Source organism: Theropithecus gelada, chromosome 2 (assembly GCF_003255815.1).
Source record: "Theropithecus gelada isolate Dixy chromosome 2, Tgel_1.0, whole genome shotgun sequence".
Lineage (NCBI taxonomy): Eukaryota > Metazoa > Chordata > Mammalia > Primates > Cercopithecidae > Theropithecus > Theropithecus gelada.
Genome location: NC_037669.1, coordinates 33,987,373 through 34,001,190, shown reverse-complemented (window position 1 = coordinate 34,001,190; position 13,818 = coordinate 33,987,373). Strand labels below are relative to the sequence as shown.

The 13,818-nt window shown below is 35.3% G+C and overlaps 2 protein-coding genes across 4 annotated transcripts in view; one reads left to right on the top strand and one right to left on the bottom strand.

The window, feature by feature from the left end:
* CCDC191 (coiled-coil domain containing 191) overlaps window positions 1–13,818 on the top strand; it is an 88,990-nt gene that overhangs the window by 9,505 nt on the left and 65,667 nt on the right. For all 3 annotated transcript variants that reach the window (XM_025376446.1, XM_025376445.1, XM_025376447.1), the window contains 4 exons: window positions 2,087–2,230; window positions 8,087–8,265; window positions 9,731–9,954; window positions 13,096–13,249. In XM_025376446.1, the coding sequence (XP_025232231.1) occupies window positions 2,087–2,230; window positions 8,087–8,265; window positions 9,731–9,954; window positions 13,096–13,249 (701 nt within the window). The remainder of the gene's footprint in view (window positions 1–2,086; window positions 2,231–8,086; window positions 8,266–9,730; window positions 9,955–13,095; window positions 13,250–13,818) is intronic.
* The window catches only part of QTRT2 (queuine tRNA-ribosyltransferase accessory subunit 2), a 79,981-nt gene that overhangs the window by 41,967 nt on the left and 24,196 nt on the right, over window positions 1–13,818 (bottom strand). The gene's annotated exons all lie outside the window — the stretch shown is intronic.

Below are 13,818 nucleotides of genomic sequence, written 5' to 3'. Positions count from 1 at the left end.
TGAAGCTTTCTTTTACCTCCCAATTTATTTTTATTATTATTTTTTAAATTTTTTATTATACTTTAAGCTCTAGGGTACAAGTGCACAATGTGCAGGTTTGTTACATATGTATACATGTGCCATGTTGGTGTGCTGCACCCATTAACTCATCATTTACATTAGGTATATCTCCTAATGCTATCCCTCCCCACATCCCATGACAAGCCCCAGTGTGTGATGTTCCCCTTCCTGCATCCAAGTGTTCTCATTGTTCAATTCCCACCTGTGAGTGAGCACATGCGGTGTTTGGTTTTCTGTTCTTGTGATAGTTTGCTGAGAATGATGGTTTCCAGCTACATACATGTCCCTACAAAGGACATGAACTTATCCTTTTTTATGGCTGCATAGTATTCCATGGTGTATATGTGCCACATTTTCTTAATCCAGTCTGTCATTGATGGACATTTGGGTTGGTTCCAAGTCTTTGCTATTGTGAATAGTGCCACAGTAAACATACATGTGCATGTGCCTTTATAGCAGCATGATTTATAATCCTTTGGGTATATACCCAGTAATGGGATGGCTGGGTCAAATGGTATTTCTAGTTCTAGATCCTTGAGGAATCACCACACTGTCTTCTACAATAGTTGAACTAGTTTACAGTCCCACCAACAGTGTAAAAGTGTTCCTATTTCTCCACATCCTCTCCAGCACCTGTTGTTTCCTGACTTTTTAATGATTGCCATTCTAACTGGTGTGAGATGGTATCTTATTGTGGTTTTGATTTACATTTCTCTGATGGCTCGTGATGATGGGCATTTTTTCATGTGTCTGTTGGTTGCATAAATGTCTTCTTTTGGAAGTGTCTGTTCATATCCTTTGCCCACTTTTTGATGGGGTTGTTTGTTTTTTTCTTGTAAATTTGTTTGAGTTCTTTGTAGGTTCTGGATATTAGCCCTTTGTCAGATGAGTAGATTGCAAAAATTTTCTCCCATTCTGTAGGTTGCCTGTTCATTCTGATGGTAGTTTCTTTTGCTGTGCAGAAGCTCTTTAGTTTAATTAGATCCCATTTGTCAATTTTGGCTTTTGTTGCCATTGCTTTTGGTGTTTTAGACATGAAGTCCTTGCCCATGCCTAAGTCCTGAATGGTATTACCTATGTTTTCTTCTAGGGTTTTTATGGTTTTAGGTCTAACGTTTAAGTCTGTAATCCATCTTGAATTAATTTTCATATAAGGTGTAAGGAAGGGATCCAGTTTCAGCTTTCTACATATGGCCAGCCAGTTTTCCCAGCACCATTTATTAAATAGGGAATCCTTTACCCATTTCTTGTTTTTGTCATGTTTGTCAAAGATCGGATGGTTGTGTATGTGTGGTATTATTTCTGAGGGCTGTGCTCTGTTCCATTGGTCTATATGTCTGTTTTGGTACCAGTACCATGCTGTTTTGGTTACTGTAGCCTTGTAATATAGTTTGAAGTCAGATAGCGTGATGCCTCCAGCTTTGTTCTTTTGGCTTAGGATTGTCTTGGCAATGCGGGCTCTTTTTTGGTTCCATATGAACTTTAAAGTAGTTTTTTCCAATTCTGTGAAGAAAGTCATTGGTAGCTTAATGGGGATGGCATTGAATCTATAAATTACCTTGGGCAGTATAGCCATTTTCACAATATTGATTCTTCCTATCCATGAGCGTGGAATATTCTTCCATTTGTTTGTGTCCTCTTTTATTTCATTGAGCCATGGTTTGTAGTTCTCCTTGAAGAGTTCCTTCACATCCCTTGTAAGTTGGATTCCCAGGTATTATATTCTATTTGAAGCAATTGTGACTGGGTTACCTCCCAATTTAAACAACACCACCCATCTTCCATTTCTTCCTCTCCCTGCCTTTTCTCTTATTTACTTGTTGTCTCTTTTCCCCAGTTGGAAGTTTTATGTAAGTTTTATGATGCTAGGGCTTATTTTTCCAGTTTTGTTCACTGCTGTGTTCCAGTGTCTAGAACAGTACTTGATAGGTACTCAGTTAATATTTATTGAAGAAATGAAAACAGTGAATAAAGAAAATCTCTGAAGTAATTGAAATATTTAAAATGTGTTTTTGTTTTATTGTAGCTCAGGAGCTGGTCAATGACTGGTTAGACTCCAAACTTAAGCAAGAATTAGCAAGTGATGAAGAAGGTGATGCTAAAAACACTGTGTCAAGTGTCACTCTTGTGCCAGAAGCCAATGACCATTTGAAATATGACAAGTTTGATGGTAAGAACTTATCTGATTGTTCTAAGTTTTAACATTTAATGAATGTATCTAAGGAGTCTTTATAATTGTTTTAAATAACAAATGATACCTATTTAACTTTTCTGTGTTTTAATTTTTATTATTGGTTTTAATTTATCATAGTTAAATGTAAATTTCTTATGCTATATCTTCAGTAAATTCATGGTATTTTTAAAAATTAAAATATTCTATTACAGTTATCCCTAACTAACTGTGAGGAATTAGTTCCAGGACCCCTGGCCCCCACAGATACTATACTCCTCAGATGCTCTAGTCCTGCGCATATCCTCTCGCATACTTGAAATCATCTCTAGACCACTTATAATACCTAATACAGTATACATTCTATGTAAATAGTTGTTATACTGTATTTTAAAATGTTTGTTATTTTTTATTGTTGTATTGTTATTTTTAATTTTTTTTTCAAATATTTTTGAACTGCAGTTGGTTGAATCCAAGAATGTGGCATCTGCAGATAGGGAGGGCCAACTGTATTTATAATTCTGCTTATAATAGCAATTAATGCTGTTTCAGAGTGCCTCTTCCTCATATATCACTGGACTATTTACTTTGATGCAGACTACATTTAAGTGCTCATATGTCATTTTTAAATTTATAAAATGCTTCTTATTTATCTGTTAGTTATTACTTATAAGGGAGGTTATTACTTTTCTAGTTTTTTTTTTTTTTTTTTTTCCCAGAGGAGGGAAAAGCCACTATTGTGCACAGAGCCAGTGTCAGACAAGTTAGATGGCTGATGTCTGAGTGTTTATCTAATACACTCAAGGGTCTGTGTATTTTTTCCCCTGAGCATAGGAGTAGTCTTGGTAATGGTGGGGCAGCTCCCCATACATGACTCAGATACCCTTGGTGAATTCACCTGACATCATACCCCTTGTTTAGGACTCTGTAAAATCCCCAGGTTGAGGATCACAAAACTATCAGCTTGTCAAATTAGAAGAATCCTTCAAGACTAGGTAGTCTGATCTACCCTCCTCCCCGACCCAGATAGAGATCATTCTACAGTGTCCCTAACTTGTAGTGACGTATCCTCTGCCTGAACACCTCCCAGGAGTGAGAGCCTGCACTTTGCGGGGAGCCCATTCAACCGGTCTGAGGCTCTAATCCTCATAGCAGTTTGCCTTAGTTAGGAGAATTAGGATTTTGTCTTCAGTAACTTTTTACCCTATGGTACAACAAAAATAACATGTTCTCTCTCAAGAACGTTTTATTTTTTGTAGGAGCTGTTACCATATTTGACCACTCATATAGTTCTATGTTTCCAGATTAAATAGCACCAGTACTCTCAACAAGTTTTTTATACCACATGGTTTCTAGGTCTTATCATCCTCGTTGCTGCCTTCTGGATATTTTCTAGTTTATTATTGTCATTATTAAAGTGTGGTACTTCAGTACTTCGTATTTGTTCTGAAGCAAATATAAGGAATCTAATGAAACTATTACTTCTTTTGATACAGTGCTAATAGATCTAATTATGTCCCTTTACTTAGATTGGTTGATATCATCTAGTAATGTCATGCCAGGTCTCAATCATCATATGCTGGTAGAGTTTTTTTTAAATTGAAATACTGAACAAATATTTATGTAACCATTAAAAAGGATGTTTACCAAAAATATTAATTAACATATTATCTCAGTAGACACAGAAAAAGCACTTAACAAAATCCAACATGCATTCCTGATAAAAACTTCTCAGCAAACTAGTAATGCAAGAGAAATTCTTCAACTTGATAAAGGCCATTTACATAAGACATGTAGAAAACAAATACCAACATGATAAGTGTAAGCTTTATCAGGAATTACATTAAATATAAATGCATTTAATTAAACACTTCAGTCCAAATGCAGAGATTGGCAGAATGGATAAAAAATACATGACTTAGCTATATACTATCTACAAGAGACATATGTTCAATTTAAAGTACAAATAGGTTAAAAGGAAAAGGATGGAAAAAGATATACCATGCAAACAGTAACCAAAAGAGAACTACAGTGGCTATGTTCATATATATTAAAAAAGACTTTTTATTTTTATTTTTTCTTTGATTTTTAATTTTCCCAAAAATAGACTTTTAAAGAAAAAATTGTTACTAGAAACAAAAAGTGCATTTTCTAACAATAAAAGGGTCAATCCATCACAAAAACATAACAACTATAAATATATATACACCTGACAAAAGAGTCCCAAGGTAGATGAAGCAAAAATTGACAAAATTGGAGAGAGAAATATAATTCAACAATAATACAATCATGTGTTGCTTAATGAAGGGGATAAGTCCTGAAAAATGCCTCATTAGGTGATTTTGTCATTGTGTGAACATGATAGAGTGTACTTACACAAACCTGGATGGTAGAGCCTACCATACACCTAGGCTATGTGAGATAGACTATTGCTTCTAGGCCACAAACCTGTACTGCATGTTACTTAATACTACAGGCAATGGTAACACAATGGTAAGTATTTGGGTGTCTGAACACATCCAACCATAAAAAGGTACAGTAAATATACAGAATATAAAAGGTAAAAAGTGTTTCACCTGTACAGGGTATATACCATGAATGGAGTTTGCAGGGCAGGAAGCTGCTCTGGGTTAGTCAATGAGTGAGTTGTGAGTAAATGTGAAGCCCTAGGATGTTAAAATATGCTGCTGTAGACTTAAAAACACTGTATACTTAGGGTACACTGAATTTATAAAAACATATTTTTCTTTTTTCAATAATAAGTTGACCTTAACTTACTATAACTTTTTTACTTTATAAGTTTTTAATTTTTTCTAACATTTTGACTCTTTGGTAACACTTAGCTTAAAACAAACACATTGGAGAGCTGGACAAATTTTTTTTTAATTCTATGTACTTTTTTCTATTTTTGAAATTTTAATTTTTTTTTTCTTGTTAAAAAACTAAGACACAAACATACATATTAGCCTAGGCCTACACAGGGCCAGGATCATCAATATCACTATCTTCTCCTCCACATCTTGTCTCACTAGGTCTTCAGGGGCAATAACACACATATAGCTGTCATCTCCTGTGATAATATTACCCTCTTTTGGATATCCCCTAAAAGACCTGCCTGAGGCTATTTTACAGTTAACCTTTTTTTTTTTTTTTTTGAGACAGGATCTCCCTCTGTTGTGCAGTGGTGATCATAGATCACTGCAGCCTTGAACTCCTGGGTTCAAGAAATCCTCCAGCCTCAGCCTCCGTAGTAGCTGAAACTACAGGTGTGTGCCACCACACCCAGCTAATTTTTTTTCTTCTTTTAATAGAGACAGGGTCTTGCTTTGCTTCTCAGGCTGGTCTCGAACTCCTGGGCTCAAGCAATCCTCCCATGTCGGCCTCTCAAAAGTGGTGGGATTACAGGTTTGAGCCACTATGCCTGGCCCAATTTTTTTTTTTTTCTAATAAGTAGGAATAGACTCTAAGATAATGATAAAAGTGTAGTTTAGTATATACATAAACCAGTAACATAGTTATTATTATTATTATCAAGTATTATGTATTGTATATAATTATATGTGCTATACTTTTTTGTGTAGTATTCTAAGATTTTTTGTGGGTGCTTTATTTTAACTTTTATTTTAAGTCCAGGGTACATGTGCAGGATGTGCAGGTTTGTTAATAAGATAGACACGTGCCATGGTGGTTTGCTGCACAGATCGACCCATTACCTACGTATTAAGCCAAGCATCCATTAGCTTTTCTTCCCAATGCCCTTCCTCCCCCTGCCACCCATGACAGGCCCCAGTGTGTGTTGTTCTTCCCAACGTTTCCATGTGTTCTCATCATTCAGCTCCCACTTATAAGTGAGAACATGCAGTGTTTGGTTTTCTGTTCCTGCATTAGTTTGCTGAAGATAATGGCTTCCAGCTTCATCCATATCTCTGCAAAGGACATGATCTCATTCCTTTTTATGGATGCATAGTATTCCTCAAAGATCTAGAAGCAGAAAACCAGTTGACTGAGCAATCCCATTAATGGGTATATACCCAAAGGAATATAAATCATTCTATTATAAAGATACATGCATGTGTATGTTCATTGTAGCACACACTCTTCACAATAGCAAAGACATGGAATCAGCCCATCAGTGATAAACTGGATAAAGAGAATGTGGTGCATGTGCTACACTTTTAAACAACTGTTAGTGTGGTTATTTTGTTTATACCAGCATCACCACAAAACACATGAGTAATGCATTGTGCTCTGACATTATGATGGCTACAGCATCACTAGGCAATAGGAGTTTTTCAGCTCCATTGTAATCTTATGAGGCCACCTTCGTACACGCAGTTCATTGTTGATGGAAGTGTTGTTGTTTGATACATGACTGTAGTTAGAGACTTCAATACCCCACTATCAATAATCTTTGGAACAACTACAAAGCATAATCAAGGAAGATGTTCAGTAACATTAGTCATTATAAAAGTGCAAATTAAAACTGCAATGAGTTACCTCTACATATGTTAAAATGGCTTAAATTTGAAAGACTGACCATACCAAGTGTTAGTAAGGATGTGGAGAAATTGGAATACTTCTACAATGCTGGTGGGAATGTAAAGTTATGTAACCACTTTGGACAACAGTTTGATAGTTTCTTGAAAAAGTAAGCATTTAGCTATAATATGATCCAGTTGTTCTACTCCTACACATTTTCCCAACAGAAAAGAAAGCCTGTGTTCTGTAGGTTCTGCATTTGTGGACTCAACCAACCGTGGATCAAAAATATTCAGGAAAAAATAATTCCATCTGTACTGTACATGTACAGCTTTTTTGTTGTCATTATTCCCTAAACAATACATGTAACAAGTATTAACATAGCATTTACGTTGTATTGGGTATCATAACTAATCTAGAGATGATCTAGAGTATAAGGCAGGATGGACATAGGTTATATGCAAATGCTGCACCATTTGGTATCACGGATTTTTGAACATCCTTGGATTTTGGTATTCTTGGGAGGTCCTGGAACCAATCCCCCAGAGATAGGGAGGGATGACTGTACACAGGTGTTCATAATACCTTTATTTGCAATAGCCAACACCTGGAAACAACTCAAATGTCTATCAACAAATGAGTGAATAAACAAATTGTGGTGTATTTATATGATGGAATACTACTCAGCAATAGAAAGTGATAAACTATTGATACACATAACATGAATGAATCTCAAAATAATTGTGCTGAGTGAAAGAAGCTAGGTCAGAAAAAATACAATGTATATAAGTGTATGATTTAATTTATATAAAATTCTGGATAATGAAAACTACATAGTGGCAGCAGGTCTGTGCTTACTTGGAGCAGAGTGGAGGGCAAGGGGAGGAGTGAAAGGAAGAGATTACAGATCAGCATGAGGACCCTTTTGGGGCTGATGGATGTATTCATTATCTTGACTGTGGTGATGGTTTTATTAGCATATGTCAAAATTTATCATAGACTTTAAATATTTGCAGTTTATTATATGTCAGTTATACCACAATAAAGCTTTTTCTTTCTTTCTTTTCTTTTTTTTTTTTTTAAGCAGTAGAGCTCTCAAGATTGTTTAGGTTGAAGTTCTCAAGGTTGTTTAGATGGTAATCTTTTAGATTTGGCAGTGAAGGACTCTAGTGGCTTGGGTGAGGGCAATGCTTGGTAAGTGGAGCTTTTTTACTCTTAGTTGAAGGTAATTGCTGAGTTGCCATTATCAGTTACTATTTACTGAACATTCGCAGCTTTGTATTTTTACTGTACTAGGATTCTTTATGTAAATATGAATATAATACTAAAATTAATTTTTTAAAAAATTTCCCTTTTTCGTTGTTCTGTTTCCCCCAGATTTATGTGGCTATTTGGAGGAAGAAGAGGAAAGTACCACCGTTCAAAAATTTATAGACCATCTGCTCCATAAAAATGTGGTAGATTCTGCAATGATGGAAGATCTTGGAAGGAAGGAAAACCAAGACAAGAAGCAGCAGAAGGATCCTCGTCTTACCATGGAGATGAGACATAAGCAGGTGGGAGGGAAAAACAAAATTAAAATGGATAACAGGAAGCAGTCTTTGTGTAACACATTTAATAAGCTTAAATAAAGACATAGGCTTTATTATGAAAAAGGGTGCCATCTGTGGTTTGGTTAGGGAGCATAAAAATAAAATATAAGAACTTCAGAAGAAAAATAATTCTCATAAACTGAGGGTAGGAAACAATTTATTTAAGAAATAGCCAAAAAAAAGAATAATTGATTTTGACCAAGAGTATTGAGATAAACCTTATTAGTTTGAATGTGGTACTTCCTATTATAAACATGTAGATTGTGTGTGCTTGAGTTTGGTTTTCAAATTGCAACATTAATATTATTAATATTCTTGTGAATGTTACAGGATAATTCTTTTCCAGACAACTGAAATTCACTCATTTTGTGATTATAATTTAAAATGGAAGACAGATCTGAATTGAATCAAGTTCAGCTGTTTTGAATTAGAAAAGCATGTGAGAACTTTCTTTTCTCCAAAGGGAATAGTAGGTTATTGCAAAAAAGACTGGTGTCTCAACACTTTGTAAAGGAGTGCCAGGGAATCCAGAACTAAGATTGAACCAGAATTAATATCTGTACGTGTGTGTGCCATCTTTGTATAACACTGAATTTCTGATGGCCGAATTTGAAAGTAACTGCTTTAAATTATTCAATCAAGGTATATATAATCAGCACTGGGGATGTTAGAGAAATGGGTAGAAGTATGATTCTAGTTTGGATTTATGACAAAAGGGAGGAGAGAAGGTTCAATAAGCTATATAGTCATTGTCTGTCTTATCAGAAGTCTTATCACAACTAGAGAGTAAGATAAGGGTAAAGTTAGGTGAAGCAGGAAGGAAAGGACCTTTCCTTAATTCATAGCTACTCAAGCTCTCTAAAGGATTAATAGGTTTGAAAAAAATGAATGTGCTTTTTCATGTTTTTGATTTCCAAATATGATCCAGGATCACTGCTATATTTACATAATAATAATAGAAATGAATAAAGGGTTGTGGTATTCCTAAAGTCAATAAATCACTGTTCTGTCATTCCCAATGTGGCTTCCAAAAAAGTTCTGTTCTTTCTTAAATTATAATTAGAATGCAGATATGACCTAAATATAATAAAAGCAGTAATGTACACCTTGGACAGTCGTTACAAGTGAGAAATCATTACTAAATGAGAATCCAGAACTTGGGATCTGACTCATTAGATTCTCTACTTTTCTGTGATGTGGATCATTCCCAGATTATTTGAGTCATCTTCATCTGACTGCATCTAAAATTTTATATTGGTCTTTACCCAGTAAACAGATGAATTCCTCCTATCCTACCAGTAAATAGTGGAGTTCTGGGTCAGAATATTTCAAACTGGTTATATTCTGAACTTCAAAATGTATTGTAAGGTTTTTCATATCCCTTTCTACTTGAAAGGCCACACTTCATCTTTATTATATTTGCTTTAAGGTAAAAGAAAATCGCTTAAGACGTGAGAAAGAACTGGAGTACCAGAGAATACAAAAGACCCTGAAAAAATCGGCCTTCTTGGAGGCTCAGTGTCTGGTGCAAGAAGAGAAGAAAAGGAAGGCTCTGGAGGCCAAGAAAGAGGAAGAGGAGATTCAAAGGGAGATGGTGAAGCTGCGGAGGGAGATAATTGAGAGGAGACGCACTGTGAAAGAAGCATGGAAAATGTAAGCCAGTGTGATAAGCACTGTGGGGTTTCTCTGTTTAAGCAGTCATTTTAGAAGTGCTCTGAAGTTTTTAAAGTGGGCAAACATTGCAATAACAAAACACAAAAGAGAAATCACTCACTATTCCACCGTCTTAACAAATTAACTAATTTCATTTTTCCTTGTTTCCTCCTGATCTTGGTCCCTTTTCATACTTAATTATAACCACAAAGTACATTTAATTCGTAATTCTGCTTGTTGTAATTAACACATTGCCTGGAGTCCTGGGGTGTATATATTACTCCATTGAGTTCCTATACCATAATTTATGTAATGATCACCTCCCCATACTAGTAAACATTTCAGCTATTTTGGATTTTTCACCATTACAATATTGCAATGAGCATCTTTAAGCATACGTTTTTTTCACTTTTTTGAATTATATCCTTAGAATAAATTCTTAGGAGTGTAATTTCTGAGTTAAATGACACAGGTCTTTTTCTAACTCTTGAAACATTGCCAAATTGCTTTCAAAATGGGTTGTACTTGTTTGCTGTATCATCAGCAGCAGGCCAGTTATCACACTCTTCCCAGCACTGGGGAGTATCATCATTTTCAATATTTTTACACTTTTCATGGGCATTATATTGGTTAGTTTGCATTTCTTTGGTTAGATAATATTTTTGAGGTTGAACATGTTCAGTAATTGTGTCTTATCCTGTTGTGAACTGTGTGTCTTACTTTCTGATAATCATATGGAAAGTCACCACTGTCTTACTACCACTGATAAAGAAAGAGAATATCTGACATAAGAGGAAGATAAAAATAGTCCTCACGGGATGTAGTACTATTATCCATCCTCATGCAGAAAATGAGCTTTATAAGTGAAATAACTAATGTATTTATTCTGAGAAACAGCACCAATGCAGGAACTGCAAAAGCCTTGGAACAACATGACTGAAGTGTCTGACTACTCAAACTGAGAGGCCACAAAGACCTAGCAGATAATCCCTTCCACCCCCATCAGCCTACACAGCTTTCCCCTCTCTGTTCTTGATTGCTCTTATTCTACCCAACTTAAAACAGCTCAGCAGTGAACATGTGCTTTACTTCTTCAAGTGCCAGGCTGAGGCCTCCTCCAGATGCCATTCCTTTCGGAAAGCAATCACTGGTGTTTTAGTGAGTTCTTTCTAAGGTCAGCCTTGCTTTTCAGATTGCTCCCAAGCCCTGGAAAAACTAGGTTGACCTAAAATAAATTGTGAAAACAAGTAACATTTAATGGTAGTAGGATGCTGTGCTCACAGTGGGCACTCAACAAATGTTCACCGACCAGTCATTTCTTTTAAAAGTTAAGATCTTATCCATGGTTACAGTGAGATAGGTAATATGTTCTACTTCTAGGTGGATGAACTGATTTAAAACTTTCCAGAAAGCAATTTGGCAATAAACAACAAGAGCCATAAAATAGCATTATCCCTTGACCTAGGAATTACAGCCTTGGGAAAACTGCCCTAAGAAAATTATCAGAAATCCAGACAAAGATTTGTGTAGAAAGATAATTTAAACAACATTATTTATAGTAACAGACTTTCATAAATATTGGAGAAATTGCTAAGTCATGGCATGTACAATGAAACAGGACTGACTCTTGTTTCTGGGTAGAAATATGGATGGCTTTTATGGGCGTGGTGGCACACACCTGTAACCCCAGCTACTCAGAAGGCTGAGGCAGAAGAATCGCCTGAACCCAGGAGGCGGAGGTTGCAGTGAGCCAAGATCATGCCACTGCACTCCAGCCTGAGCGACAGAGTGAGTGAGACTCCATCTCAAAAAAAAAAAAAAAAAAGAAAGGGAGAAATATGGATGGCTTTTATACTTCTCCAGTTTTTCACAATGAGCAGATATTTCTTTTAAAACAGATATATATTCTAATGTTATTTTAAAAAATCAGATTCATAGTATTAGAACTGTATTTCTTTAACAATCACTATCACCTGTCTATCACCATGAAATATAACATTGTTATGGCATTCATAGTTTGGAAAAAGTCAGTAAAACTTATTGTTGATAGGCCTTTTAAACCTATTTGTAAGCTATCTTAAATCTGCTTCATTGCCTAGTTTTAAAATTATCTCTTTCAAGATGCTTATTAATTTCAAAGGGAAAAATAGTAACTCTATATTGCAGAAGCCACCTTAACCAAGTGATGAAGGTTAACATCACCAATAATACAAAATAACACTGTGTACCCTCTGTATCATATATGAGAATGAATGAGAGAATATCTGTAGGGTATCCTGGCATCTTTCTCAATTTGAGTTTCCACAACTGTGAAGCAAAAGTTCAAGAAAGATCAGGTGACTAGCTGGTTTGTGGCCAGAGCTCATGAATTCTGATTCCTGACTAGGTGCTACGTTTACCACATCATTAATAGTGTATACTTTATACACATACATATACCTGTGCAGTTAAATGCACTACAATAAAAAGGCCATAGCTATGAGCTTGTTTGAATTGGTGAGCGAAAGAGGGATGACCTGGATGAGGAAGAATAGATAGGTGGGTGAGAAAGAGGATGCTCAGAAAGATGAGCAACAAAGTTACTAAAATAATTTCTGGTTACTTACCTAAAGGCCTTTTCCTATTTAAGTTTTTTTTTTTTCCCTTTTCAGCTATTTTAAAATTATTCTAGATTCCATTCCCTCCTTATTAAATAACACCTGATTCTTTTGTTATTCCTCTTTCTAGTAACCTTGTAAGAGGCCTTTTAGTAAGAATCTCATTCCTTTCTTGAGAATCCTTTTTTTCCCGTTATATGGGAGAGAATTTATGTCTATATTAGAGACTATCTAGTAGTTGTTAACTCTCAAATTTTGATCGAAGTATGGCTCAGTGTTTAACTCAATAAAAATACTAAAGTATATATAAGATTTTCTACTTTTCAAAGTACTTTATAACAATTTTACTTCATTTAATCTGTATTTTATAAAGGAATAAAGTAAGGCTCCAAAAAAATTACCCTACTATGTAGTTTTAGAGCCAGATCTAAAAATATGTGTATTCCAAAGGAAAATTCAGTGTTTATTCTGCTATAGTAGGTTGTAATTGCTTATTGTTAAATCTATTGTAAATATACATGTATTTTTTAATTGTTATTAATAGAGAGAAGAAAAGGCAAGAAAAGAATTCTCAAAATAGTTCAGAAAAACTCATGTTTCAAAGTACTCACATTCTTCTGGATGAGGAAAAAATGGCAAAAGAAAGAAAAAGGAAATTGAAAGAATTATTAATCCAAACTTTCAAAGAAAATCAACAGGTGGGAATTGCAGTGTCTCTTTACTTAGCATTCTGTAGTATAAATGACAAAGAGTTCCATCAGAGATGGGATAAAGTAAAAACTAAGTCCAGTTGAACCTCATCACAAATACCAAAACTGCCCATGCCATTTGTTCTTTGTGCCCAGCTGACCTGGTATGCAGGGCAGAACACAGATCCCCTGTTCTGAGGCTATTCTTTATATACTCTGGTGGGATCCTGGGAAATTACTGGGGTGAGGTGGGTAAATTATGGACTTCTTCCTAAATTACCTCTTCAGAATAGCATTTAACTAGTATTAACCTTAAACTAAGGTAGCTTTCTGACAATTTTTGAAATCTTGGCTTCCAGTTAAGGAAGCCATAAGGACCACTGTGTTCTGGATTATTCAGAAGATACAAGAACTGGTTATTTGCCTTTTAGTAGCTCTGATCCTAAGGCAATGATACATTTATACCTGTGCTTTTCTTTTTAATGGTCTACATTTTATTTTACCTTTTCTCCCTTCTTTCACTTAGTCTTTTTGTAAAAATAACTTGCTGATTTTTAATATAAAAGTGAATATCCTCT